Source organism: Callithrix jacchus, chromosome 7 (assembly GCF_049354715.1).
Source record: "Callithrix jacchus isolate 240 chromosome 7, calJac240_pri, whole genome shotgun sequence".
Taxonomy (NCBI): Eukaryota; Metazoa; Chordata; class Mammalia; order Primates; family Cebidae; genus Callithrix; species Callithrix jacchus.
In genome coordinates, this window is record NC_133508.1 from 130,355,745 (window position 1) to 130,383,033 (window position 27,289).

General features: G+C 37.0%; 1 protein-coding gene across 28 annotated transcripts in view; it reads right to left on the reverse strand.

Annotated features, from left to right (window-relative positions):
• The window catches only part of EVI5 (ecotropic viral integration site 5), a 237,987-nt gene that overhangs the window by 106,794 nt on the left and 103,904 nt on the right, over positions 1 to 27,289 (reverse strand). For 17 of the 28 annotated variants that reach the window (XM_078332442.1, XM_078332441.1, XM_078332450.1 and 14 more), the window contains 4 exons: positions 25,700 to 25,760; positions 19,134 to 19,187; positions 16,620 to 16,652; positions 15,914 to 16,060 (listed from right to left, as the gene is read on the reverse strand). In XM_078332442.1, coding sequence (XP_078188568.1) covers positions 15,914 to 16,060; positions 16,620 to 16,652; positions 19,134 to 19,187; positions 25,700 to 25,760 — 295 coding nt within the window. The remainder of the gene's footprint in view (positions 1 to 15,913; positions 16,061 to 16,619; positions 16,653 to 19,133; positions 19,188 to 25,699; positions 25,761 to 27,289) is intronic. The other 11 variants (XM_078332447.1, XM_002751084.6, XM_078332465.1 and 8 more) reach the window with 3 other exon arrangements.

A 27,289-nucleotide genomic window follows, 5' to 3' on the forward strand; every position in this document is an offset into this window, starting at 1 on the left:
TTTCCACAGCAGCTTTATATTTCATTATATATTCCTATCAAAAAATATATGAGGGTTTCATCTTCTCCACTTCATTGCCAACATGTTTTTTAAAAAATTACAGCCATCCATTATAATGGATATGAAGAGGCACCTCATCATGGTTTTGCTCTGCATTTCCCTCACGACTAATGATATTGAACATCTTTTCATTTGCTTTTTGGCCATCTGTATATCTTCTTTGGAGAAAAGTCCACTCAAGTCTTTTGCCCATTTTATAACTGCGTTGTCTTTTTGTTGCTGAGTTGTAAGAGTTCATGATATACTCTAGATGGTAGATCCTTATCAGTTCTACAACTTGCAAATATTTTCTGCCATTCTATAGGTTACCTTTCCACTTTCTTAATCTCCTTTGATGCACAAAAAGTTTTCATTTAGATGAAGTCCAATTTATCTTCTCTTTTGTTGCTCATGCCTTTTGGTGCCTAAGAAGCAATATCTAAAACCAATGCCAAATCCAAGGTCATAAAGATTTATCTCCATGTATTCTCCTAAGGGTTTTACGGTTTTATAACCATAAAAATTGTTATTTTTAAATTGTAACATTGGCTGGACATGGTGGCTCATGCTTGTAATCTCAGCACTTTGGGAGGCTGAGGCAGGCAGATCACTGGAGTTCAGCTTGAGGCCAGCCTGGGCAACATGGAGAAACCCGGTCTTTATAAAAAATACAAAAACTAGCTGGGAATGGTGGCATATGCCTATAGTCCCAGCTACTTGGGAGGCTGAGGTGAGAGGATCACTTGAGCCCAGGAAGTCAAGGCTGCAGTGAGTTGTGATTGTGCCCTTACACTACAGCTTGGCAACAGAGAAAGACTCTGCCTAAAACAAAACTGTAAAATCTATCAACTATTGACCTATTTTTAGTTAATTTTTGTATATAGTGTGTGTTAGGAGTCTAATTTGATTCTTTAGCAGGAGAATATCCCGTTTTCCCAGCATCATTTGTTGAAGAGACTATTCATTCCTAAATGAATGTTCTTAGCACCCTTGCGGAAAACCAACTGGCCACAGATGTATGTATGGGTTTACCTCCAGACTCTAAATTCTATTCCATTAATCTGTGTGTCTACCCTTATGCCAGTACTACTTTGACTACTCTAGCTTTGTATTAAGTTTTCAAATCAGAAAGAGTGAGTCCCCTAACTTTGTTCTTTCTTTTCAAGATTGTTTGGCTATTCAAGGCCACTTGCAATTCCATGTGAATTTTAGAATCAATTTTTGCATTTCTGCAAAAGTCCATGGGAACTTCGATAGGTTTGATAGGATTGAATCTGTAGGTGATTTTGAATTGTATTGACATCTTAATATTAAGACTTCCCATATACAAATATGAGATATATTTTCATTTATTTATGTCTCCTTTATTTTGACAGATATACAAACATTATTTCAGCTTTCAGCATGCAAGTCTTTACCTTCTTGGTTAAATTTATTCTTACGCACTTTATTCTTTTGGAAGCTACTGTGAATGGACTTTTTTTCCCTTAATTTCCTTCTCTAATTGTTCACTGCCAGTGCATTCTTTTACTTTTAACCTACCAAGATCTTTGAATTTAAAGCAAGTTTCTTAGAATAGGTTTTGACTTTTTATCCAGCCTTATATTTGGTATATTTAAAATACTTACATTTAATATCATTATTAATATGGTTAGAATAAAATCTATAATCTTCTGAAGTTTTCTAATTGATCCATTTACTTGTTGTTCCTTTTTTCTTTTTCCCATCTGATTAAATACATTTTTAAATCACTCAATTTTATCTCTGTTATTTGCTACTTAATTATACATATATTTCTCTTAAAAGATTTTGGTGGTTTCCCTAGGGTTTATAAATATACATTTTACTGTTCCTTGAACATCACAAACTTATTCCTTGATCAAGGCCTTTCTACTAGGTGTATGTTCTATCTGGAATGTTTCTTCCCAAACCTTCAAATAGTTTCCATCTTCACATCACTGAGTCTCTGATCAAATATTAGCTCCTCAGGGAAGCTCTCCAAAACTAGCTTATCTACAGTAGCACCTGCACATACCACCTCTCCTCTGCTTCATTTTTATTTTTCTTCATCACCTCATCACCACCTGAAATTATATTTGTTTAATGTGTCTCCCCAACTAGAACACTTCATGTAATAGCAGCCTTCATTTTTCTTATTTACTATTACTGAACCTTCAGCACTTAAAATACTTTGCACATTATTTTTCAAATGAATATATGAATAAGTTCATTCCATTATCAGATTACCTCATACAAGACTAAGGAAATACAAGTGTTTACACAAACTGAACCTGATATATTTACAATAAATTACAGATTAAAGAAATAAGTTGTTACCTTTCTCATGACTAAATTGGCTGCTACTTATATTTGGAGAAAAGAAGAAAGAGAGGAACTATAAACAAAATCTGGGTCAAAAATAACTCTTTAAATGTCTATTTGATATAGTCTTTGCAATGAAAGAATTTTAAAGTTAAAAAAGATTTGAACCACAATGAGATACTACTCCATACCTACTATGATAGCTATTACTTAAAAAACAAAAACCAAAAAACAAAATAATAAGAGTTGGCAAGGATATTAACAAATTGGAACCCTTGTACACTGCTTGTGGGAATGGAAAATGGCACAATTATTATAGAAAAGTCTGACACATCCTCAAAAAGTTAAACATAAAATTACTTATGATTCAGCAACTCCACTTCTAGGTATACGCCCAAAAGAATTGAGAGCAGGACCTCAAACAGATACTTATAGGGCAATGTTCATAGCAACATTATCCACAATAGTTAAGAGGCAGAAAGAACCTAAATGTCCATCAACAAACAAATAGATGAAGAAAACGTAGTATATACATAAAATGAAATTTTATCAGCCATAAAAAGGAATGAGATTCTGATACATGCTACAACAATGATGGACTTTGAAAACATCATGCTTAGTGAAATAAGCCACACACAAAAGGACAAATATTGTGTGATTCCACTTATATGAGTTACCCAGAATAGGCAAATTCATAGAGACAGAAGGTAAAATAGAGGTTACCAGGGGCTGGGGAGATGGGAAAAGATTACTGTTACTAGACAGAGTTTCTGTTTCTAGACGATGAAAAGGTTCTAGAAATGAACGGTGGAGATGGCCGCACAATATTATAAATGTACTTAATGCCACTGAACTGTACGCTTAAATGGTAAATTTTAAGTTGAGTATATTTTATCAAAATAAAAAAATCAGACCGAGCAAATCTACTGCTGTCTCCAAAAGAAATCAGTATATCAAAGAGATATCTGTACTCCCACATTTACTACAACACTACTCACAAGAGCCAAGATATGGAATCAATCTAAATCTCCATCAACAGATAAATGGATAAGGGGAATGTGGTGTGTATGCACAATCAACTACTATCCTTTGGGAGAAGGTTCAAGATGAATGACTAGAGTTGTCCAATGTCAGTTCTCTTCAGAAAGAAGAACCAAAGTTACAAGTGAATAACCAATTTAATATGAATAGACTATCAAGCAGAGAGTGCTCGAGCCTAGTAGAGAACTCATGAGAAAAAACTGGGGCACAGAAAAAGAAGGAAGCAAGAGGCTGGCAGAGATCAGCTAGAAATCCTGAGGGACTTGGTATTTAGTTGAAAGGGTAGGTGGGAGTGTTTTGGGCTTCTTGTTCCCCTGTGACAAACTGTTGGTATCTGAACTGTCAGAGAGCTCTTCTACCCCTGCAAACCCAGACACTGGTGTGGGCAGTGATGTGGGGACTTATTGAAGGCACTGCACCAGACTACCAATTTGCACTGGGTTGCTTACTCTGCCCCTGGACTCGAGCAGCAGCAATAGGGCGCAATACTGGGAACACAGCCATCAGAGGTCTGTGTCCTGCTGAGGGAACCTTAGCCTTTGTGTCTCCAAATCAACAGAGCCCCATAGATATTCCCTGGCACCTGCTTAGATTGTGATAGCAGCAAAGGGCTGGCTGGACCCAGTGAGCTGCAGGGTTCCTAAGCAAGTGCTGCCCCGAAGAGAAAAACAAGTGTGGTGACCAAGGGAGTGCCCACAGGGACAAAGGAAACCAGAACACACACTTTCCTGTGCCCAAAAGCTCACCACCTGTGGGCTGTGAGTGACTGTGCTGCATTCAGCAAAGATGTGGGCAATGTGCTTGGCTCTGCAAGACTGCAAGTATGATTTCATCCCAGGGGCCAACCTGGGGTGAATGTTCAGACCCAGGCATGGAGATGGGGGCTCTTCCGTACCCCCACTGCTGTAGACATATCCATGGCTGATCCCACAGGAAACTGGCATGAGCATGTCAGAGGACAAACTTTCTGGGGCAGACAGGGGTGACTGTGGTCTTACTGGCAATCAGTCCACCATATCTAAGCTTGTGTAAAAGGTGAGAACCTCTTCCCCTCTCCATACAGAGCAGGAGTGTTCCTGCAAGGGAGAGAAGGAAAGCCAAAAAGCTGTGTGTTTTGGACTGAGGGAGAAGATTTCGAAACAAAGACATTCTGACAGCAAGCCATGGGGTAGTCATCTTTTATGGCTCTCAGCTACATTGCAGTCCGGAGACAGACAGTGGTGTCTGACAAGTTTGAGTGTTCTGAGTATGGGGACATGGGCATGATAGGAAGGGAGATCACACTTCTGCCTGCCCAGGCTATGGAGCTGTGATGGCTCCCTGCCTCACTGCAGAGACCTCACTGTACCTACCAGGAGCTTCCCTGCCACCCACATCAGGATTACTGCTTGCACTGACCATTGGGGAATCCAAGGGCAGGCCTGGCTGTCCATCTCTGCCATGATTTGTCCCCCGCTAGAGGGTGGGCAGAGAGCTCAAGCCACTGTACATTCCACAGCCCAGCCCACTGCCTGAAGCAACAGAGTGCTTTTCCCAGTAAACAAAGATTAAGCACCTGCCCATCTGCTGAGGCTGAAATGCACAACCCAATAGAAAATCTGCTGACACAAGTGCACAGTGCTGTGTAATGAGATGATTCTTGGGACTGCTGCCATCTCAGCCCTGCAGGAAGCTATAATACTGCTCATATACCCAGTACACTGCTACTACAACTAAGATATCAGAAAACCACCACACAAAGGCTATATTCAAAGAACTCACACAGAGTGTCTGCCAAGGAAGCACCCAGAACCAAAGCCAAATGATCTTACATAACATATATTACAGTTATATCCTTAAGAGGAAAAAATTCCTGTCCAAAAGAAAGTAAATTCAAAAATAATAATAAGAGATAGTTTATCTAATTATACAAGAAGGAAACAGCAAAACAACTCTGGAAGAATACAAAACAGTGGTATGATACCCTCAAAGATTCAAACTAAATCTTTAGCAATGGATCTTAACCAAAATGAAATCTTTGAAACACCAGATAAAGAATTAAAAATACTAATTCCTAAGAAGTTCAGTGAGATCTAAGAGAAAGCTAAAAATCAACACCAAGAAATGAAAATCAAGTCTGGAAATGAAAAAAATCACCAAAGAAATGATAAAATATCATTCAGGACTTAGGCATGGGCAAGGACTTCATGACTAAAACACCAAAGGCAATGGCAACAAAAGCCAAAATAGACAAATGGGATCTAATTAAACTTATGAGCTTCTACACAGCAAAAGAAACTATCAATAGAGTGAACTGGCAACCAACAGAATAGGAAAAAATTTTTGCAATCTAGCCATCTGATAAAGGGTTAATATCCAGAATCTATGGAGAACTTAAATTTACAAGAAAAAAACAAAAAAAACACCATCAAAAAGTGGGCAAAGGATATGAACAGACACTTTTCAAAAGAAGACATTTATGCAGCCAAGAAACACATGAAAAAATGCTCATCATCACCGGTCATTAGAGAAATGCAAATCAAAACCACATTGAGATACCACCTCATGCCAGTTAGAATGGCTATCATTAAAAAATCAGGAGACAACAGATGCTGGAGAGGATGTGGAGAAACAGGAACAATTTTACACTGTTGGTGGGAGCATAAATTAGTTCAACCACTGTGGAAGTCAGTGTGACAGTTCCTCAAGGATCTAGAAACAGAAATACCATTTAACCCAGCAATCCCATCACTAGGTATATACCCAAAGGATTATAAATCATTCTATCATAAAGTCACATGAACACATATATTTATTGAGGCACTGTTCACAATAGCAAAGACTTGGAACCAACCCAAATGCCTATCAATAATGGATAAAGAAAATGTGGCACATATACACCATACAATACAGCCATAAAAAAGGATGAGTTCATGTCCTTTGCAGGGACATGGATGAAACTGGAAACCATCATCCTCAGCGAACTGACACAAGACCAGAAAGCCAAACACTGCATGTTCTCACTCATACGTGGGTGTTCAACAATGAGAACACGTGGACACAGGGAGGGGAACATCACACACTGGGGCCTGGGGGGTAGGGAGCTAGGGGAGGAATTGCAGGGAGTGGGAGGATTGGGGAGGGATAGCATTAGGAGAAATACCTAATGTAGATGACGGGGCGATGGATGCAGCAAACAATCACCATGGCATGTGTATACCTATGTAACAAACCAGTACTCTCTGCACATGTATACCAGAACTAAAAGTATAATAAATAAATAAACAAACAAACAGTTGAAAGCTTCACCAGTAGACTAAACCCAGCAGAAAAAAGAATCTCAGAGCTTGAAGACAGGTCTATTGAATTAGTCAAGTGAGACAAAAATAAGGAAAGAATTTTCAAAAATGAACAAAGCCTTTGAGAAGTATAGGGGTTATATAAAATGTCTAAACCTACAAGTCATAGGTATTCCTGAGGAAAAAAGAAAAGGCAAAAAGTTTGGAAAATCTATCTGAGGAAGTAACTGAGGAAAACTTCCCTAATCCTGTTAGAGATTTAGACATCCAAATACAAGAGGCCAAGAGAACTCTAGGAAAATTCAGTGCAAGAATGACTTCACCAACACATATAGTCATCAGACTATCTAATGATAACATGAAGGCAAAAAATTCCTAAAATCAGCAAGAGAAAAGTGTCTAATCACTTATAAAGGAAATCCCATCAGACTAACTGTGGACATATGGCAGAAACTTTACAAGCTAGAAAAAAAAATCATGATCCCATTTTTTCAGACTTACTAAAGGAAACAAACAAACAAACCTGTCAACCATGAATTTTTTAACCTGCTAGAATGAGCTTCATAAACGAAGGAGAAAAATCTTTCCCAGACAAGCAAATGCTAAGGGAATTCATCACCATTAGACCAGCCTTACAAGAAATGCTCAAGGGAGTTCTAAACATGGAAACAAAAGGTCAATGCTCAACATCATAAAAACAGACAAAACATAAAACTTACAGGTCTTATAAAAAGAATGATCCAGTAATATGCTGCTTATAAGAAACCCACCTAACACAGATTGAAGGAAAAAGGGGTAGAAAATGACATTCCACACCAACAGAAACCAAAAGCAAGCAGGAGTAGCTATATTTGTATCAGATAAAACAGACTTTAAATCAACAACAGTGAAAAAGGACAAAGAAGGTCATTTTAAAATGGTAATGGGATAAAGTCAATGGGAAGGTATAACAATCCTAAATATATATATGTAAATGATACAGGAGGTACCCAGATTCACAGGACAACTACTACTGGGGCACATGTTCACAGGACCTCCCAAGATAGTGCCTTGAAACAAAAATAAGTAAAAAGAAAAAGAAAAGAAAATTAAAGAAAAACTACTCTAAGAAAAGAGGCAGAAATATAATCACAAAGAGGGACTTCAGCATCCCATTGACAGCATTACAGATCACTGAGACAAGAAATCAACAAATAGTAGACATTTATAGAACATTCTATTCAACAACCACAGAATATACATTCTTCTGATCAGTGCATGAAATGTTCTCTAAGACAGACCATACTTTAGACCATGAAGCAAGTCTCACTAAATTTTTAAAAATCAAAATCATATCAAGTGTCTTCTTGGACCACAGTGGAATGTAACTAGAAACTGATTCCAAGAAGAACTCTCAAAACCATACAAATACATAAAAATTAACTTGCTCCCAAATCACCTTTGGGTCAACAAAATTAAAATAGGAATCTAAAAATTTTTTCAAACAAATGAACATGGAGACACAACATAGAAAAACCTCTCAGATATAGCAAAAGCAGCACTAAGTGGGAAGTTTGCAGCATTATATGCCTACATTTAAAAAACCCAGAAAGATCACAAATTAACAATCTGACATCATACCTCAAGAACTAGAAAAACAAGAACCCAAAGCAAGCAAAAAGATAGAAATAAAGATCAGAGCAGTACTAAATGAAATCGAGAACAACAAAAATAATAAGAATCAAATAAATGAAAAGTGGATTCTTTGAAAAAAATAAACAAAATGAACAGACTGCTCAACTAACCAAGAAAAAAGAGAAGACCCAAATAAACAAGATCAGAAAAGAAAAAGGAGATATTACAACTGATACCACAGTAATACAAAAGATAATTGGAGACTACTATGAACATCTCTACACTCACACTAAAAAACCTAGAGGAAATGGTTAAAACCGGCAACATAAAACTTTCTAAGACTGAACTAGGAAGAGACAGAAATCCTAAAAAGACTAATAATGAGTAGTACAACTGCATCAGTGATAACAGATCTCCCAACAACAAAAACAAGCCCAGGACCAGATGAATTCACAGCCAAATTTTACTATACATACAATGAAGAACTAATACCAATTCTCCTGAAACTCTTCCAAAAAAATCAAGGAGGGACTCCTCCGTAACTCATTCTATAAAGCCAGCATCACCCTGACACCAGGGAAGGGCCCACAAAAAAAAAAAAGGAAAAAAAAAAAACCTCCAAATCAGTATCCCTGATGAACACAGATGCAAAAATCCTCAACAAAATCCTAGCAAACTAAATCCAGCAGTACATTAAAAAGATAATACATCACATCAAGTGGGTTATATTGCAGGGATGCAAAGATGATTCAACATAAATTAATAACTGTGATTCGCCACATAAATAGAACTAAATACAAAAACCACATGATCACCTCAATACATGTAGAAAAAGCACTTGATAAAATTCAGCATCCCTTCATAATTAAAAACAAATAAACAAAAATCAAACATAGTCCAGGTGTGTTGGCCCATGCCTGTAATCCCAGCACTTTGAGAAGCCAAGGCAAGTGGATTGCCTGAGCCCAGAAGTTCGAAGCCAGCCTGGGTAATATGGTGAAATCCATCTCTACAAAAAATTAAAAAATTGGTGAGGCATAGTGGTGTGTCCCAACTAATCAGGAGGCTACAGCAAGAGAAATACTTGAACCTGGGAGGTCGAGGCTGCAGTGAGCCATGACTTAGGCCACTGTACTCCAGCCTAAGGGACAGAGCAAGATCCTGTTTCAAACAAACAAAAAAACCTAAAAAAATCTAGGCTCTTTTTGCTTTGTTATAAAGAAGTATCTGAGGCTGCATAATTTATAAAGAAAAGAGGTTTAATTGGCTCATGGTACTGCAAGCTGTACAGGAAGCATGGCATTGGCATTTACTTCTAGGGAGGCTTTTACTTGCGGAGGAAGGTGAAGCAGGAGCAGGCACGTCACATGGTGAGAGTGGGAGCAACAGAGAGTAGGGGTGGGGGTTCCCACAGTCTTAAACAACCTGATTTCACAAGGACTCACTCACAAAAGGACAGCACCAAGCCATGAGGTCTGTGCTCCCATGATCCAAACACCTCCCACCAGGTACCACCTCCAACAATGAGAATTACATCTAAACATGAAATCTAGAAGGGAGATCCAAGTCATATCATAGGCAAAGAAGGAATATAACAAAAATGATATATGACAAACCCACAGCCAACATCATAATGAATGGGGAAAAGTTGAAAGCACTCCTCTAAGATCTGGAAGAAGACAAGGATGCCTACTTTCTCCACTCTCATTCAACATATACTAAAAGTCCTAGCCAGAGCAACCAGGAAAGAGAAAGAAAGAAAAGATATTCAAATTGGAAAAGAGGAAGTTAAATTATCTGTTTGCTGATATTATAATGTTATACATAGAAAACCCCAGAGATTCCTCCAAAAGTCTCCTAGATTTGATAAAAGAATTCAATGAAGTTTCAGAACATAAAACCAATATAAAAAAATGAGCAACATTTCTATACACCAATAACAATCAAGCTGAGATCCAAATCTTGAAGTAAATTCCATTAACAACAGCTACAAAAATATATAAATACCTGAGAATACAATTAACCAAGGAGGTGAAAGCCAAGCAAAACTTCAAAACACCAAATAAAGAAATTGCAGATGACACAAACTAATGAAAAAAAACATTCCATGTTCATAGATTGGAAGAATCAATATCATTAAAATGACCACACTGCCAAAAGCAGTCTACAGAGTCAATGTATTTCCTATAAAAATACCAATGTCATTTTTTCAGAGAGTTAGAAAAAAAAAAATCTTTTATGGAACCAAAAAAGACAGCCAAAGCAATCCCAGGTAGAAAGAGCAATACTGGAGGTATTCCATTACCTAACATCAAATTATACTACAAGTCTATAGTAACAAAACAGTATGGTACTTGTATAAAAACAGACACACGGATCAATGAAACAAAATAGAAAACCCAGAAATAAAGTCACATACCTACAGCCTCCTCATCTCCAACGAAGTTGATAGAAACATGCACTGAGAAAAGGACACCCTATTCAACATATGGTGCTGGGAAAATCAGACAGCCATATGCAGAAGAATGAAATTGGATCCGTATCTCTCATCATTTACAAAATTAACTCAAGATGGATTGAGGAGAAAGAAAAATAATAAGGATGAAAAATTTAAATTTCCAGCCTGGCCAACATCATGAAACCCCATCTCTACTAAAAATACAAAAAATTAGCTGGGTGTGCTGGCAGGCACCTGTAATCCCAGCTACTCAGAAGGCTGACGCAGGAGAATCATTTGAACCCAGGAGGTGGAGGTTACAATGAGCCTAGACCGTATCATTGTACTCCAGCCTGGGCAACAGAGTGAGACTCTTGTCTAAAAACAAAAAAACAAAAAACTTAAATTTAAGACCTGAAGAATTTAAAAATTCTAGAAGAAAACCTGGAAAGAACCTTTCTAGTCATTGGCCTAAGCAAAGAATTCAGGACTAAGATCTCAAAAGCAAATGCAACAAAAATAACAAGAGACAAATGGGACTTAATTAAACTACAAAGCTTCCGCACAGCAAAAGGAATAATCAACTGAGTAAAAAGACAACCTACAGAATGGAAGAAAATATTTGCAAACTATGCATCAGACAAAGGAAAATATCCAGAATCTACAAGGAACTCAAACAACCTAACAAGAAAACAAAACAAAACAAAAAATAACTCTATTAAAAAGTGAGCAAAGGGCCAGGTGGTTCATACCTGTAATCCCAGCACTTTGGGAGGCCAAGGTGGGCAAATCACAAAATCAGGAGTTCAAGACCAGCCTGGGCAACATGGTGAAATGCCATCTCTACTAAAAATATTAAAAAAAAAAAAAAATAGCTGGGCATGGCGGCACGTGCCTGTAATCCTACTCCGGAGGCTGAGGCAGGAGAATTGCTTGAACTGGGACCTGAGAGGCAGAGACTGCAGTGAGCCAAGATCATACCACGCACTCCAGCCTGGGCTACAGAGTGAGACTCCATCTCAAAAAAAAAAAAAAAAAAGCGAGCAAAGGACATGAATGGACATTTTTCAAAAGAAGACACACAAATGGCTAACATATGAAAAAAACGCTCAACATCACCAATCATCAGAGAATTTAAAATTAAAACCACAATGAGATACCATTTTACACCAGTCAGAATGGCTATTAAAAAGTCAGAAAATAACAGATATTGGTGAGGATGTGGAGAAAAGGGGAAACTTACAACTACTGGTGGGAATGGAAATTAGTACAACCTGCATGAAAAATGGTATGCAGATTTCTCAAAGAACTAAAAATAGAACTGCCATTCAATCCAGCAATCCTACTACTGAGTATCTACCCAAAGGAAAAATAATTATATCAAAGATACCTGTATTCATATATTTCTCATAGCATTATTCACAATAGCAAAGATATGGAATCAACCTAAGTGTCCACTGATAAATGACTAAATTTAAAAAAATGGTGTGTATACACACCAGGAAATATTACTCAGCCATTAAAAAGAATGAAATTATGTCTTCTGCAGCAACATGGATAAAACTAGAGGATGTTATCTTAAGTAAAATAACTCAGAAAGTCAAATACTGCATACTCTCACTTACAAATGGAAATAAATAATGTATACACATGGACATACAGCATAGAATAATAGACACTGGAGACTCAGAAAGGTAACAGGGTGAAAAGGGATGATGGAGGAGAAATTAACTCATGGATACAATGTCTACTATTCAGGTGATGGTTAACTAAAAAGCCCAGACTCCACTACTATGAAATATATTCATGTAATAAAACACACTTGTATCCCCTAAATGTACAAAAATAACACTATTCAGGCCAGGCGTGGTGGCTCACACCTGTAATCCCAGCACTTTGGGAGGCCAAGGTGGGTGGATCATGAGGTCAAGAGATCGATACCATCCCGGCTAAAACACTGAAACCCCGTCTCTACCAAAAATACAAAAATTAGCCGGGCCTGGTGGCGGGCGTCTGTAATCCTAGCTACTCGGGAGGCTGAGGCACGAGAATCACTTGAACCCAGGAGGCAGAGGTTGCAGTGAGTCAAGATCACACCACTGCACTCCATCCTGGGCGGCAGTGAGATTTTGTCTCACAAAACAAAAACACTATTCAGCCATTAAAAAAAATAAAATTGTCATTTGGGACAACATGGATGAACCTGCAGGACATTATGTTAAGTGAAATAAGCCAGACACAGAAAGACAAACACCACATGATCTCACTCATACGTGGAATCTAAAAAAGTTCATCTCATAGAAACTGAGAATAGAATAGTGGTTACCAGAGGCTAACGAGGGGATTGGGAACATGGTGATAGGAAGAGAATGATCGACAGATACAAAGTTACCCTTAGATAGGAAGAATAAATTCTAGTGTTACATTGCACAGTAGGGTGACTACAATTAACAATAATGTCTTGTATATTTGAAAATAACTAGAAGAGAGGATTTTGAATGCTCTCACCAGAAAGAAATAATATGTGTTTGAGGCAATCAATGTGTTAGCTAATTATTCTGATTTGATGTATCAATTACAAATAAAACTTTCAAAAATCATCAAAAAAGTGACTAGATATGCTAAGTGAAAGAAGCCAGACATAAAAGTCACATACCTTACAATTTCATTTATATTAAATTCTAGAAGAGGTAAAACTATTGTGACAGAAAGCAGACAGGTTCCTGGGGTTGGGGTTGGTGAACCGTAAAGGGAATGATAGAAATATTCCTTTGTTTTGATTGTGGTAGTTGTTCACAACTACATACATTTCCAATACATCAAGCTACATACTTACATTTGATGAATTTTATTACATATAATTTATACTTTAATAAAGTTAATTTTAAAAGTGAAACAGAGAGACCCAAGAAGATCTAGCCCTATGTAATTATCTGGGAGGAAAAAAAAAACATACAAAACTGTCTCTGAGTATACAAGATCACAAACAGGACTAGAATCTAGTTCCCTATATGAAATCCAAAGCTCTTTAAATAGTATAAATTCCCACTATTTGGCAGTAGGGAGTGGTGGTGAAGGATGGTTAATATTGGTAATTCAATACCTCCCGCTGGAATACAGATTTAAAACCCTGAGAGGTTGAAGAATTCATAAAGTTGTATTGGAAGGCTATAACCAAAACACTGGGCAATAGATGTTTACTTTGTACCAGTAATATGCTTATTCAGTTTATTCTAGCCAGTTTTGCTCACCATGTGTTAACCTACCCTGTATTAGCCAGACAGACTCCATTTTGCTAAATGTCAGACTCCATCTTAACCTCCGCCTCACCTCCCCCCACCACCATTTCTCCTGAGTGCATACCTCAGTCATGTTCCTGTGCTGGGTCATGTTGTACTTAGAGCTATAGAAACATATAACTGTTGTAACCCTATCCTGCTTGACAAGCCCACCTGGTATTGTGAATACCCCCTTGATTGAGTATGGAAAGCACTGAATGCGCCCCCGCCCCCACCCCGTTAACCAGCAATTGTGGGAACCGCTTGTGTATACCCTCCTTAGTTAATCAACAATCATGGGAGCCTCGTGCCTCCTAGTTACCAGCCTCCTCCCCTAACTTGCTTATTCTGCTTCTGTAAAATTCCGCTTTGCCCCTTTACCCTGAGCAATATATAAAAGGAAATCAAATACCTTCCTCGAGGCGGAGAGATTTGGAGCGTGAGCTAACGCTCAGTCACCGGCAATAAAGGACTCATAATTCAAACTCAGAGTGTGGTGCTTTCCATTCAACTCGATTGGTTACAACAACCAAGTTAAATTTTTCCCTATAAACCACATTCTATCCCTTTGATATGCATCTATCTATATAGGTCTCAATATTTGAAAAAAATGTAAAAAATTTAACTCATGATTCTAATGTATCATGACTGTAGCTTATACTAAATGCAAACAATACTTACTGTCTTTTAAAAAATCACATTAAAGTGACTTATTTCAAGCTAAATTCCTAACATAACTCCACAATTTTTTTTCTTTTTAATGCTTTGATATCACTGGCATTTCATACAAAAGGGGAGCAAAATATGAGTTCCCTTCTTTTTAGTATTATTTTATCACTCTCCTATTCGTTTTTTTTTTTAAAGCGATCTTCAGTAACATAATAGAAAAAAAATGTTTACGGCTCTTTCAATTGCCAATTTTTTTTTTCTTTTCTTTGATTTTCTTTTGTACCGAAATGATAAATGCTATTCCTTAACTTTACTGAGTAAAAAGAATGTCCTACTTTGCAGTCACTGTATTTGCCTTCTAGGTCTGCATAGAGTTCTAGGATTAACATAGCGTTTTCTGTGTATTACAATCTAGCACCTACTTAAGGATGGAAAACTAAACAAGAAATAGTATCTTTTCAAAGATAAGCAGTTTGGCTTTTCTTTTACCCTCATATTCCTGATTAAGATCACCCCAGTCTGAATTTGCCAATGGAAAATGTCTAAGCTGCATGAGATACCTGAGGCTAGCTGTACAATTAGTAACTGTTGAGTACACACCCTAGGTTGATTAAAACAATTAGAAACACACCCTAGGTTAATTAAGATAATTTTTAAAGGGTTAATCTTTTTCATCTTTCCAACTTCTTTCCCTTTGAAATATAGACATAAACCTTAACCCATAATTCAATGTCTTGATGTAGGAAGTCTAAGCAACAGAATTTCTTAAGACACAAATTGCCACATTGTCAAAGCTTTAAATGAGATCATTACATATATTCCGCATGTTGGGTAATATTTCATCTGCATAGTGAACAAAAACCAGCTGAAGTAAGGATTTAAAAATTACTGTTAGCAAAATGGTATCTATTATAAAAGCAGATTTCTAAAAACTTAAAAGCAATTCTGACACACACTGCTTATTTCCCATGACTTAAAACATAGTGTAAGGAAAGATTATATTACCTATTTCTAACAAAACGGTGTAGACAGAAAAAAAAATTAGAACAGGAGTCTTTAGGCCACAATAAGACCCCTAAGTATCACAGAACATAAAATGGAATAATTTAAAAGTTCAATTAAAGTTGAAAACAAAATTATTTAAAACAACAGCACAGAATCTGTGCTATGAAAAAAAAAATGACTGACAGGGAGGGGGATGAGAAAGGTGAGAAAAGCACTACCAGACTCCTTACCCATTGTTGTTGGTGCTGGAGCTTCCTGATGGTATTTTCAGCTTGCTCCAGCTTAGCACTGGCCTCATCACTCTGCTGTTTGATGGTGGCCAACTCCCGTTTTATGAGGTAGTTTTCCTCAGCCTCCTGGGCTCTTGTCACTTGTCCCTTAGGACATAATTTTTGTGTGTGTAAAGCAATTTAGGATAGATTCAAGAAAGACTGCCTTTGTGAGGTTTAGTTATTTACTTTGAAATGGTTAAAAAAAAAAAGTCACCTCAGCGAATAGAACAGCCTAGGTAATATTAGCTAGCAGCTTGTTATTGCTCCAGCAAATTTTGGGAAACTAATGAAAAATTCACCTGACAATCTTAAGAACAAATCTTCTTTCAGTCAGTAAAAATTTAATTCATGCAATATTACTGAGTTGTACATGCAGGACTAAAATTTTCAACGAATAGTAGTTAATTTCACAGAATTCACTGATTGCCATTTTGAAATAAATACTTAAAAAAATAAGGTTAGCTTTAAAACGTGCAAAAATAAACCAAGATAACACCTTGTTATAAAAAATTAAGTTGATACCCACATATACCACCCAAAAAAATTATTTCTAAGAAAATGCATATAAAATTGCATGCATTAAAATATGAATTTAGAGGTTTAGGGCTTTGCTTAGGAGTTAGAGATGATGTTTAAAAAACAGGAACAAAAACAAAAACTATACCTGTATCAATCTATCTGCCAAGGAAGCACTTTCCTACAAAAGGAAAAATTCAGATAGAAATATAAGAGAAAGAAGTAAGATAAAAGTGATAAAATTAGGAAAAAAGAAACACATATACCCAAATTCCATCTGCTTTTCATTGCTAATTAAAATGGACTTAAATATATTATTTTTTACTGAATGTTTCTATTTTTAAAACTTAAGAAAAATATACGAAAACAAGGATAGCTGGTTGAAAATCATGTGTTTCCAGAAGATACCAAACACAAATTCAAAGTGGTTTTTCATTACCTGGAACAAGCAAATCTCTCTCTCTCTCTCTCTCTCTTTTTTTTTTTTAATAGAGACAGGGTCTTACTCTGTCACCCAGGCCAGAATGCAATGGCATGGTCATATAGCTCATTGTAACCTCCAACTCCTGGGCTCAAGTGATCCTTCTGCTTTAGCCTCCTGAGCAGCCAGGACTACAGGTGTGTGCCACACGCCCAGCTAGTTTTAAAACTTTTTGTACAGATACAGTCTTGCTGTGTTGCTCAGGGCAGTGTTGAACTCCTGGCCTTAAGCAATCCTCCTGTCTCAGCCTTCCAAAGTGCAGGGATTATAGGCAGTGGCTCAGCCACTGCACTCGGCCAAATATTTCTTCCTCTTTCGATTTCTTTGTATCTTTTAGATTTAACCCATATTGTGAACCCACTTACATGAACAGAAGAAGGAATTTGAGTAAGCAATTCCACTTATAAAGTGTGACAGCAATTTGTGCAACAGCAACTTTCAAAGAAACAAAGCAAGGAAAACATGACAGAAGTAATAAGCTAAACTTTAGCAATAACTGAGCAAGTATACTTTATTACAGAATTCAATTGATATATAGTATTTATAGAATTCTAAGTGCTAAGTGACACGCCTGGGCCATCTAAGCCAGTAAGAAAAGAAACTTAATTTTCTAGAAGCAAAATCCAAACGTAATATTTTCTTACAACATCGTTATCGTTCTGAAGGTTCAATGAAATAAGAATGCTTTCCTGGTTCAAATGTCTTACTCCAAAGATTAAAAAACTAAAACAAAAAAACTAAGAAGATGCATATTTGTTTGTAAGCTAGATATTTAATGAGAAAAAAGAGTACATAATTAAAACAACTTAAAAGTAAGCTCAACCTTCCTGTGGAGTCACCAAAAGTAGAATTATCCTCATAGCAATCCTAACATAATGAGAGAAAAACAGGGAAACTATTTTTGACTTAAAATGATATCTCTGCAATTATTATACAACAAAGGCAGACATGTAATAAATACCCTGTCCTTATACACTTGTATCTAATATGAAGTCATCAATACTTTTTAAGCAAAAGACAAATACTGCAAAATATCCATACTTCCATTTATTTATGTCTTGACTTTTATCTGTAGATTTGCAGGGAAGATTTTAAGATCCTTGGCAATATGATGAGGGGTATGTTTAAATCTACTTACTGTCATCTCTAGTTAAGAAGAAAAAGGAAAAAAGTGGCCGGGCACAGTGGCTCATGCCTATAATCCCAGCATTTTGGGAGGCCAAGGCAGGCAGATCACAAGGTCAGGAGGTTGAGACCATCCTGACCAACATGGTGAACCCCCGTCTCTATTAAAAATACAAAAATTAGCCAGATGTGGTGGCGCATGCCTGTAGTCCCAGCTACTCAGGAGGCTGAGGCAGGAGAATCGCTTGAACCCGGGAGATGGAGGCTGCAGTGAGCTGAGATCGTGCCACTGCACTCCAGCCTGGGTGACAGAGCAAAACTCTATCTCAGGAAAAAGAAAAAAAACACCAAAAGAGTTTGTGAATTCAGATGTTTTTCCTTCAATAAGGCAAAATTCTTAAACCAGACTTTTACTACTCAATTCATTCTTCTAGCATCTGAAAATGACTATAAAAGATTTTTCATCAAAAGCACAGTATGAAAAATAATGCAAAATTTCCACATTTGCCCAGTTATTCTATATGAAACAGAGAAAATGTAACAAGTACATATCAAAATAATTCTAAGAACTAAAAGCTTATGCACAATTCCTTTGTGCTGAAAATCAACTTGAGAGTGAATTTTTATCTAAGGGATCCGTCAGTCACTTCAACTAAAAGCAATCCTGACCTTAAAGGACTCATTGGCACATTAAATATGCTAAAAAGTCTAGGGCAACATTTGAAACTCATCTTTAAAATGCTTTATCAGAATGGACTCCCAATTAGATTCTAAAAGAACATACTTTTTAGAAATTATGTGTAAAGAAAACAAATAGTATCAATATGTTACTGAATCTCAGTTAAAACTTGACTATGAAAGTTCAAAAGAACCAGTACAACTGATCAATTTTTATTAGTAACAAGTTATCTGGCTATAAATAGTAAGGTAGGTGAGAGTTAAGCAGTCAATACTACAACACAGCAGATGTGTGCCAGAATTTTTTAGGATTTTTAATAAATACACACAAAAAAAACACTAGGCATTCAACAGAAGCTTGTGTAAGTAGTCACTTACTTTTTCTAATGTCTCAATGCGCTGTTTTAAAAGTCTATTTTCTGTGCGTAACCTCTGCCAAGAAAAAACAATGTTTTATTGGCAAGCATTCTTGAGAGGAGAAAAGATTCCTAAATCACAGTCCTAAAACTGTACCACCTTTTATAAATAAGAAAGGAGTCTAAGGAATGATTACATTATTAAATGCCAAAGACTCAGAGTAAGAAACACACAGCAGGCAGGGCACCATGGTTCAAGCCTGTAATCCCAGCTCTTTGGGAGGCCAAGGTGGGCAGATGGCTTGAGCTCAGGAGTTCCAGATAAGCCTGGGCAACATGGTGAAATCTCGTCTCTATGAAAAATAGAGACAAAGGCAACACAGACACACACAGACACACACACACACAGACACACACACACACACACACGCGCGCTCTTTAGCCAGGAATGGTGGTGTGAGCTTGTCATCCCAGCTACCTGGGGGGCTGAGGTGGGCAGCTGGGAGGTGGGCAGCTGGAGGGTGAGGGCTGAGGTGGGGAGAGAGGAAGTTGTAGTGAGCTGATATTGGGCCACTGTACTCCAGCCTGGGTGACAGAGTGAAACCCTGTGTCAACAAAGGGGAGGGGAGGGGAGGGGAGGGGAGGCGAGGGGAGGGGAGGAAAGGGGAGGGGAGGAAAGGGGAGGGGAAGGAAAAGAGGAAAGGGGAGGGGAAGGAAAAGAGGAAAGGAAAGGAAGATAAAGAAATAGAAATAAATATACCACAGCAAAGGAAATAATCATATTAAAATGCACCCTATAGTACATATGGAAATAAGCCCTTTCATTTCTACACTTACCATAATGACTCATAATCAAATATTTTCTTATGTTTTAACATCCTCATTAGACAGAAAAGATTCTAACTTGCCTACCTCCAACAGAGCCTATCTATATAATTAATATTCAAATGTCAGCTGAATGAAGAAATAAGAGATCTAAAAAATGCATGTTCATAGGCTAAACATCAAATTGTTCATTTAGGGCCCGGCATAATGGCTCACACCTGTAATCCAAGCACTCTGGGAGGCCAAGGCAGGTGGATCACTTCAGCTGAGATGTTCAAGACTAGCCTGGGCAACATGGCAAAACCCCATCTCTATAAAAAATTTAAAAATTAGCTGGGTGTGGTAGCATGTGCCTGTAGTCCCAGCTACTCAGGAGGCTGAGGGGGAGGATGACTTTAGCCCTGGTGGCAGAGGTTGCAGTGAGCCAGTATCACATCACAGTACTCCATCCTGGGCATCAGAGCAAGACCTTGTCTCAAATTTGAAAGAAAAAAAAATTGCCCATTTAGACTACAATAGTCTCCATATATAATATGGCATAGATGACAAGTTGTAAAATCCATTACATTCTGAAAATACAAAAAATTTAATTATTTTTTTCTGAAAAAATTAACAACTCCAATTACTAGCATTTTCTCTTACTTCAAAAAGTAAAACCAGATGTTTAAAAAAGCACTTCACCTAATTATTCAATGCCTGGTTCCCAAAAGCTTATCTAATTACTGTCATCAAGTATTAAAAAAAAAAAATCCAAGTCACTCTACATTTTAAAAAAGTTATTTTTGCATATCCACCAATATCATTGCTTATTAATCCCCTTTATAAGTGGTCTTTTCATTTTCAAATTGCTTAGATGTTGCCCCTTCATTTTTGCCATCAAATTTCAGTTTCAAAGTAATCACCCTTACCTTTTCGTACCAATTTGTTCCAGAACTGAGTCAAGCCTTCTTCCACCCCACCTTCCTATAAATTTCTGCTAAAAAATGTCTGTCTCAGAAAATTCTTCCATCAATTCAGCCTACTATTTTGCCAGTAAAGACTTACATATGGTTTTACATAACATATAAAGTATTAATTCAGCAAAATGAGAGGCTCTGAATTACTGCATCTTATTATTAAGTGGATCACAAATTGAAACAAATCTTAGAGTTATTACAAGGATACTTTGCAAATTAGATTTCTTGTTCTATTCACTAAAATTTAGATGATCTGAACTGGACATTATGACATATAGGAAAGTTAATAACTAATAACTGACAACAAAATAACAGCTTGAGAAGTAGAAAATGTTCTCATTTCTTGGCTCCTCCTGCTATGTGCAGCATAGTGGTCTACACAAACAAGCAATTATTAAATGCTGCTAAAGTCTAGATAGCCAAAGAAATAAATGAGATTCTCAAAATGTTCTCAATCATATTTCATCAACAAGAGGTAACTTTTTGTTTTTATCTTAAAAGATGTAGAAAACTAAGTTCCAACCAGATAACTGAGTGAATTAAGTTAGGACAGAAATCATGCTAAAATAAAATTTAGAACTGAAAATGTTCACCTGGATTTCCTTCCCCAATGACTTTCTTCCACAAACAACTATCACCACTTCCTCATTTGTATAATATTTACATTAGGAATTAATCCAATAGAATAGACTTTTTCAGTTACCACAAATCATTTCAGGGTTACCTTTAAGTTTCAAGTGTTATTGTCTTTTTTTTTTTTTTGAAATTAATATCACTGTATTTTGGTAATTATAGCTTGGCTATCTGTTTTTTTTTTTTTGGAAGGGTGGGGCAGGGGTTTGAGACAGAGTATTGTTCTGTTGCCAGGCAGGAGTACAGTGGCGCAACCTCGGCTTACTGCAACCTCTGCCTCCTGGGTTCAAGCGACTGAACCCAAGTGACTGCCTCCAGCCTCAGCCTCCTGAGTAGCTAAGACTACAGACGCGTCCACATCTTACATGACAAATACATCAAAGTCTCTCTTGGAAAGCAGGAGCAGCACACTCTATATACTGAAGAATACACACAGGCCTTAGAATAACATAAATCAGACTTCAAATCCTTGATTCTCACTGTTTCCTCACAATGTGACCACTGGCATATTATTTGAGCTTTCTGAGGCCTAATTTCTTCGCAGGTAAGGATAAGAATCCTTTCATGATGATGTTGTAAGAAGAAGGGGAAATAATGCATGTAAGTGACCCATCACATATTAAGGGTTAAATAAATGAGAGCTTTCATTCTAATACTTCACACTGATTGATCAAATGTAATTCCTGGGCAACTTAGATAATACTTGTCTTTTTTTTTTTTTTCTTTTTTATGCCAAGCATAAAAATTCATTATATTCAATGAGCACTTTTATGTTATTTTATGTTATGTTATTTTCTGGCTTTCAGCATATCTAAAATGTTCCACAGTTTTTCAAACAGAAAAAAAAATACTTAACTTTTGACTAAAAAATAGTCAGAATTTCTAATACTTCCCTTTGTAGGGCTTTAGATCTCTGCATCTCAAAGCAAAAATTTAAATATAAAAAAGAGATTATCAGTTCATGTCTATCAGAATCAAAGTTTTTCTTTTTTAAATATTTGTGTGTTACCCTAATATAAGCTAGAATTTTATTTTTATAATTTCTTTCTTTTTTAAAATTAAGATGGGGTCTTACTATGTTGGCCAGGCTGGTCTCAAAATCCTGGGCTCAAGTGATCCACGTGCCTTGGCGTCCCAAAGTGCTGAAATTACAGGTGTGAGCCACTGTGCCTGACCAATCTAGAATTTTAACATTTCTTCTCTCCTCCACAACAGGTAGAATATAATAGACTGTAAGAAGATACTGATAAAGATTTCTTTTAACAAAAATTTCACACAGTAAAATTTAAGGTTCTCCAAACATGGTGACTCTGTCTCCACTAAAAATACAAAAATTAGCTGGGTGTGGTGGTGCGCACCTGTAGTCCCAGCTATTCGGGAGGCTGAGGCAGGAGAATCACTTGAACCCGGGAAGTGGAGACTGCAGTGAGCCGAGATTGTGCCACTGCACTCCAGCATGGCAACAGAGTGAGACTCAGTCTCGGAAAAAAAAAAAAACCCAAGAACAGATTTTCTAAATGAAGACATTATTATCAAATTCTTCCTATAACACTTTTAGAGAAGGTGTGGAAAAAAAAATATTTAAATGTCACATCTTAACCAGGGGGCTCACTGACAGATACAGTTCTTAGAATAAAAGGTCATCACCCCAAGGGTCTTTTAATTAATGTGAAAACAACAGAGACCTTATAAACACATTTCACAACACCAATGGCTAATTTTATACTTCCATTTTAAAACACCAAACAATCTTATAATCATACTATTTGCCTATAAAAATAATGGCACAAAACTATCTTCCTGTGGACTTTTAAAAGGATCAAGGCAAGAAAGTATTAGTTTACAACTAGAATCCATTCTCTTGTAAAAGAGACTTATGGAGAGGGAGGAAGTATAAGAAGTAGCATTTTATAGCAAGGCTCAATTAATATTTTACCTCACTAATGAATTGCAAATAAGGTGGCCATCTGATCATGATTGAAATGAGATGCCAGGGTCCAAGTAAAAAATTCAGACACCCCTAAATATGAAGTTTAAAAAAGTACAGTCATTCAAAAATTGCTTTGGTTTTAATATTTTGTAGAACTGGGGAGTGAAAAAAGAGATGAAAATGGTATAAGAAAGAGCTACAAGGAAACAGTATTAGAAAAAGAGAAGAGACTACCTTTGAGATCAGCATACTTTATTTACCTGCTATGTTCCATTAACTTTCTAAGCTTTCTTTCCCCACCCCCACCATATTCTTCTCTATACACAATTTTATGCCAACTGCCTGAGACACCTGGATCCTGATTTAAAAGCATTTCTTCAGGCATATGAACTGTAACTTTCCCCAAAAAACAAAGGACAGAAAATACTGCAAATGGCTGGGCATGGTGGCTCACGCCTATAATACCAGAGCTTTGGGAGTCCAAGGCTGGTGGATCGCCTGAGCAACATGGTAAAACCACGTCTCCACCAAAAGTACAAAAAATTAGCCAGGCATGGTGGTGTGCACCAGTAGTCCCAGCTACTGGGAAAGCTGAGGTGGGAGGATCGCTTGCATCTGGGAGGTCAAGGCTGCAAATGAGCCAAGGTTGTGCCACTGCACTCCAGCTTGGGTAACAGGGAGACCCTGTCTTTAAAAAGAAAAAAAAAAAAAAAAGGAAGGAAAAAAATACTGCAAGTATAGGTGAAAGTCTGCTAAAGATTTGTTTTTCGAAAATGCCTTTTGGTATTCCTATATTCATATACTTAATTTTATAAGAAGCTTCTTCAAGAGTAAGGACTGTTCATAGAACTGTGATTTTTTTTTCAGTAACATAGTGTGGTGAAATGAATAGGATGGCTTCCCCATCCTCAGATTCTTGATTTGCAGTTCCGAATATTCATAGTAAGTGAAAACCCATACTCTCTCCCCATTCGTCAAGATTATGTAATTTTACTTTCAGTAAAAATACCCTTACTCATCGTACCCAAAAGAAAAGCAAATAGTAGAGCAGCAGTTGTGTGACAGAATTTTAAAAAAAAAGGGAAAAACATCCACCAGGTTCTTTTCTCTATGTATTAAAAATCTGGAAGTATCTATTTCCATTTGATAAGGAAAGGTGATAGAAATCGAAATAGAACCTCTAGAAAAGGGAAGACAGAGTTGGTAAGACAGAGGTAACATAAGAAAACTGGAGAGACTGTTTCCCTGGAGGCTTTTGAGGAGGGCCACAGCAGGAAAGAGTATTAGTTTAACAGAACCCATTCCCTTGCAAAAGGAGCCTGTGGGATGCGAGCGTTATTTTATAGCAAGGCTCAATTAACATATGGCTGATTATAAATAAGGTGGTCATATGCCTTACCAGGTCTGAGTCAAAAATTGGAAACATTCAAACCTAAAGTTTAAAAAGGGAGGAGGCAGTCATTCCATTAAAATTATTTTACATTTAACCCTTTTCTCCAGGGGCTTGGGATGCGGGGGGTAGAGGGGAATAAAGAGATTAGAAATTAAATTACGCAGTCAGTAAGTTCTTCGACTCATGCTTTCACTTATTATCTCCATCCTGCAATATCAGCCTAAAAGCCAACACAACTTTTCTCAGGTCCCAACTCCAAGAGTGCCACAGACCCCCAACTCAAGAATTCCTTGGCTTACTGGAGGGGGGGTACAAACTTTATATTTTTAGAATATATATATATGGTATTTATATGCCCTTTGAACTGAAACTCTCCTTGATTTTCTGGAGAGACGTAGTTCAAAAGTATAAACCTTGCTTAGAGAAGAAAAAGTTGCACCAGTCAAAGCTTTCTGTAGCTCTAGGGCAGCCATAATTAATTCTAGTATAGTAATGTGCTCTAATGTTTGGCTGAGATTATACTCTTGTTGGTCTAGGCTTAGAAAGCGTTAGTATAGATTGTCTTCTCTGCAACTTTAAAAAAACATGCTTAAATGGAATGATAATTATCTTCTCCATGGAAGTATTTTCTCCTTATGAGCCACCAACAAATCTAGACAAGGGAAGAGCTTGCTCTCCTTCACACTCCTTCGCATTATTCTGCTTTTCTGAAATGTCTATTTTTAACTATAATCTAGTAGGATGGTAAATACATTTATGAATATAAGAAGTACAAACTTTAACATCTACCATCCAATAATTGATTTCAGCCAATTAATCTTCAGTACTTAAAAAAGCCCCAAAATGCTTACTTTAATTTCAACTTGCTCTTCCATTTCTTTCGTTTTTATTGTAGTGTATTCCTTTTCAAGCCTAAGAAAGGGAAAAAAAAAGAATGCTTTCATTCAAAAGCAGTTATTAAATTACAAAATTTAAAAATACATAGGAACATAAAAATACAATTCTTTAGTTTCCTCTAGCTTATAACTTGGAGATATTTGATGTGTGAAAAATCATGCAGTTTCGTGAGTTCTTATAAAAAATATAACTTTACAAATGACAAAAACAAAAACCACACAAAAAGAAAATTTAGAAAGTAAAATATATAAAGCACAAAATACAACTGAGTTTACAGATTCTATTCAGCCCTAAACTTACAAATAAACCATCTAATCTTTCTCCTCAAATTAAAACATATCTGTAGGTTAAACTGGCTCTTAACTTAGAAATCCTGGTACCAACACTGACTTTAAACATTTTAATGAGGGAAAGTGGACAACTCTTCCTTACAGAAGAATTCCAATTAATAGACATAGGAGGAATAAAGCAAAGATAAAAATCACCATTAGAATTCTACAGTAATAACTACTGAGGGAGGAATCACTAATGGATGCTAGAATTAGTGAGTGAAAGTTTAAGCATAGTCTCAAATTCTCTCTCCTAAAATGTAAGTGTTAAAGAAAAATACTAAATGTATAGTACAGAATCCTGGCAGACTGCACCTGAATTGATTAAAGTTAACATCACCAGTAATACATACTGACATCATGTATCCTTGTTAAGATGTACTGAGTTAAGTGGATTAACATAGAAACAGAAAACCAAAAACCCATGTTCTCCCTTACAACTAGGATCTAAACACTGGGTGCTCATGGACATAAAGAAAGAAACAACAGACACTGGGGAATAATAAGGGGGAGGGGAGAGAGGGAACAAGGTTTGAAAAACTAACCATTGGGTACTGTGCTCACTATCTGGGTGATGGAATCATTCGTATCTCAAACCTCAGCATCATGCCATATGCCCATGAAAGAAATATGAGCAGGTACCCCCTGAATTTAAAATAAAGGTCAAAATTATTTAAAAGTAAAAATAATTTAAAACATGACACTGGGCACAGTGGCTCATACCTCTAATCCCAGCACTTTGGGAGGCTGAGGCAGGCAGATCACGAGGTCAGGAGTTTGAGACCAGCCTGACCAACATGGTGAAACCCTGTCTGTACTAAAAATATAAAAATTAGCCAGGCATGGTGGCATGCACCTGTAATCCCAGCTACTCAGGAGGCTGAGGCAGGAAAATAGCTTGATCCTGGGAGGCAGAGGTTGCAGTGAGCCAAGATTGTGCCACTGTACTCCAGCATGAGCGACAGAGTGAGACTCTGTCTCAAAAAGAAAGGTTGAAATTATTAAAAAATAAAAATAATTTAAAATGTGACACTGGAACACAGTGGCTCACATCTCTAATCCCAGCACTTTGGGGGGCTGAGGTGGGCCAATTGCTAGAGGCCAGGAGTTCAAGACCAGCCTGAGCAATATGGTGAAACCCAGTCTCTACAAAAAATATGAAAATTAGCCAGATGCGGTGGGGGCGTGCCTGTAGTTACAGGTACTGAGAAGCTG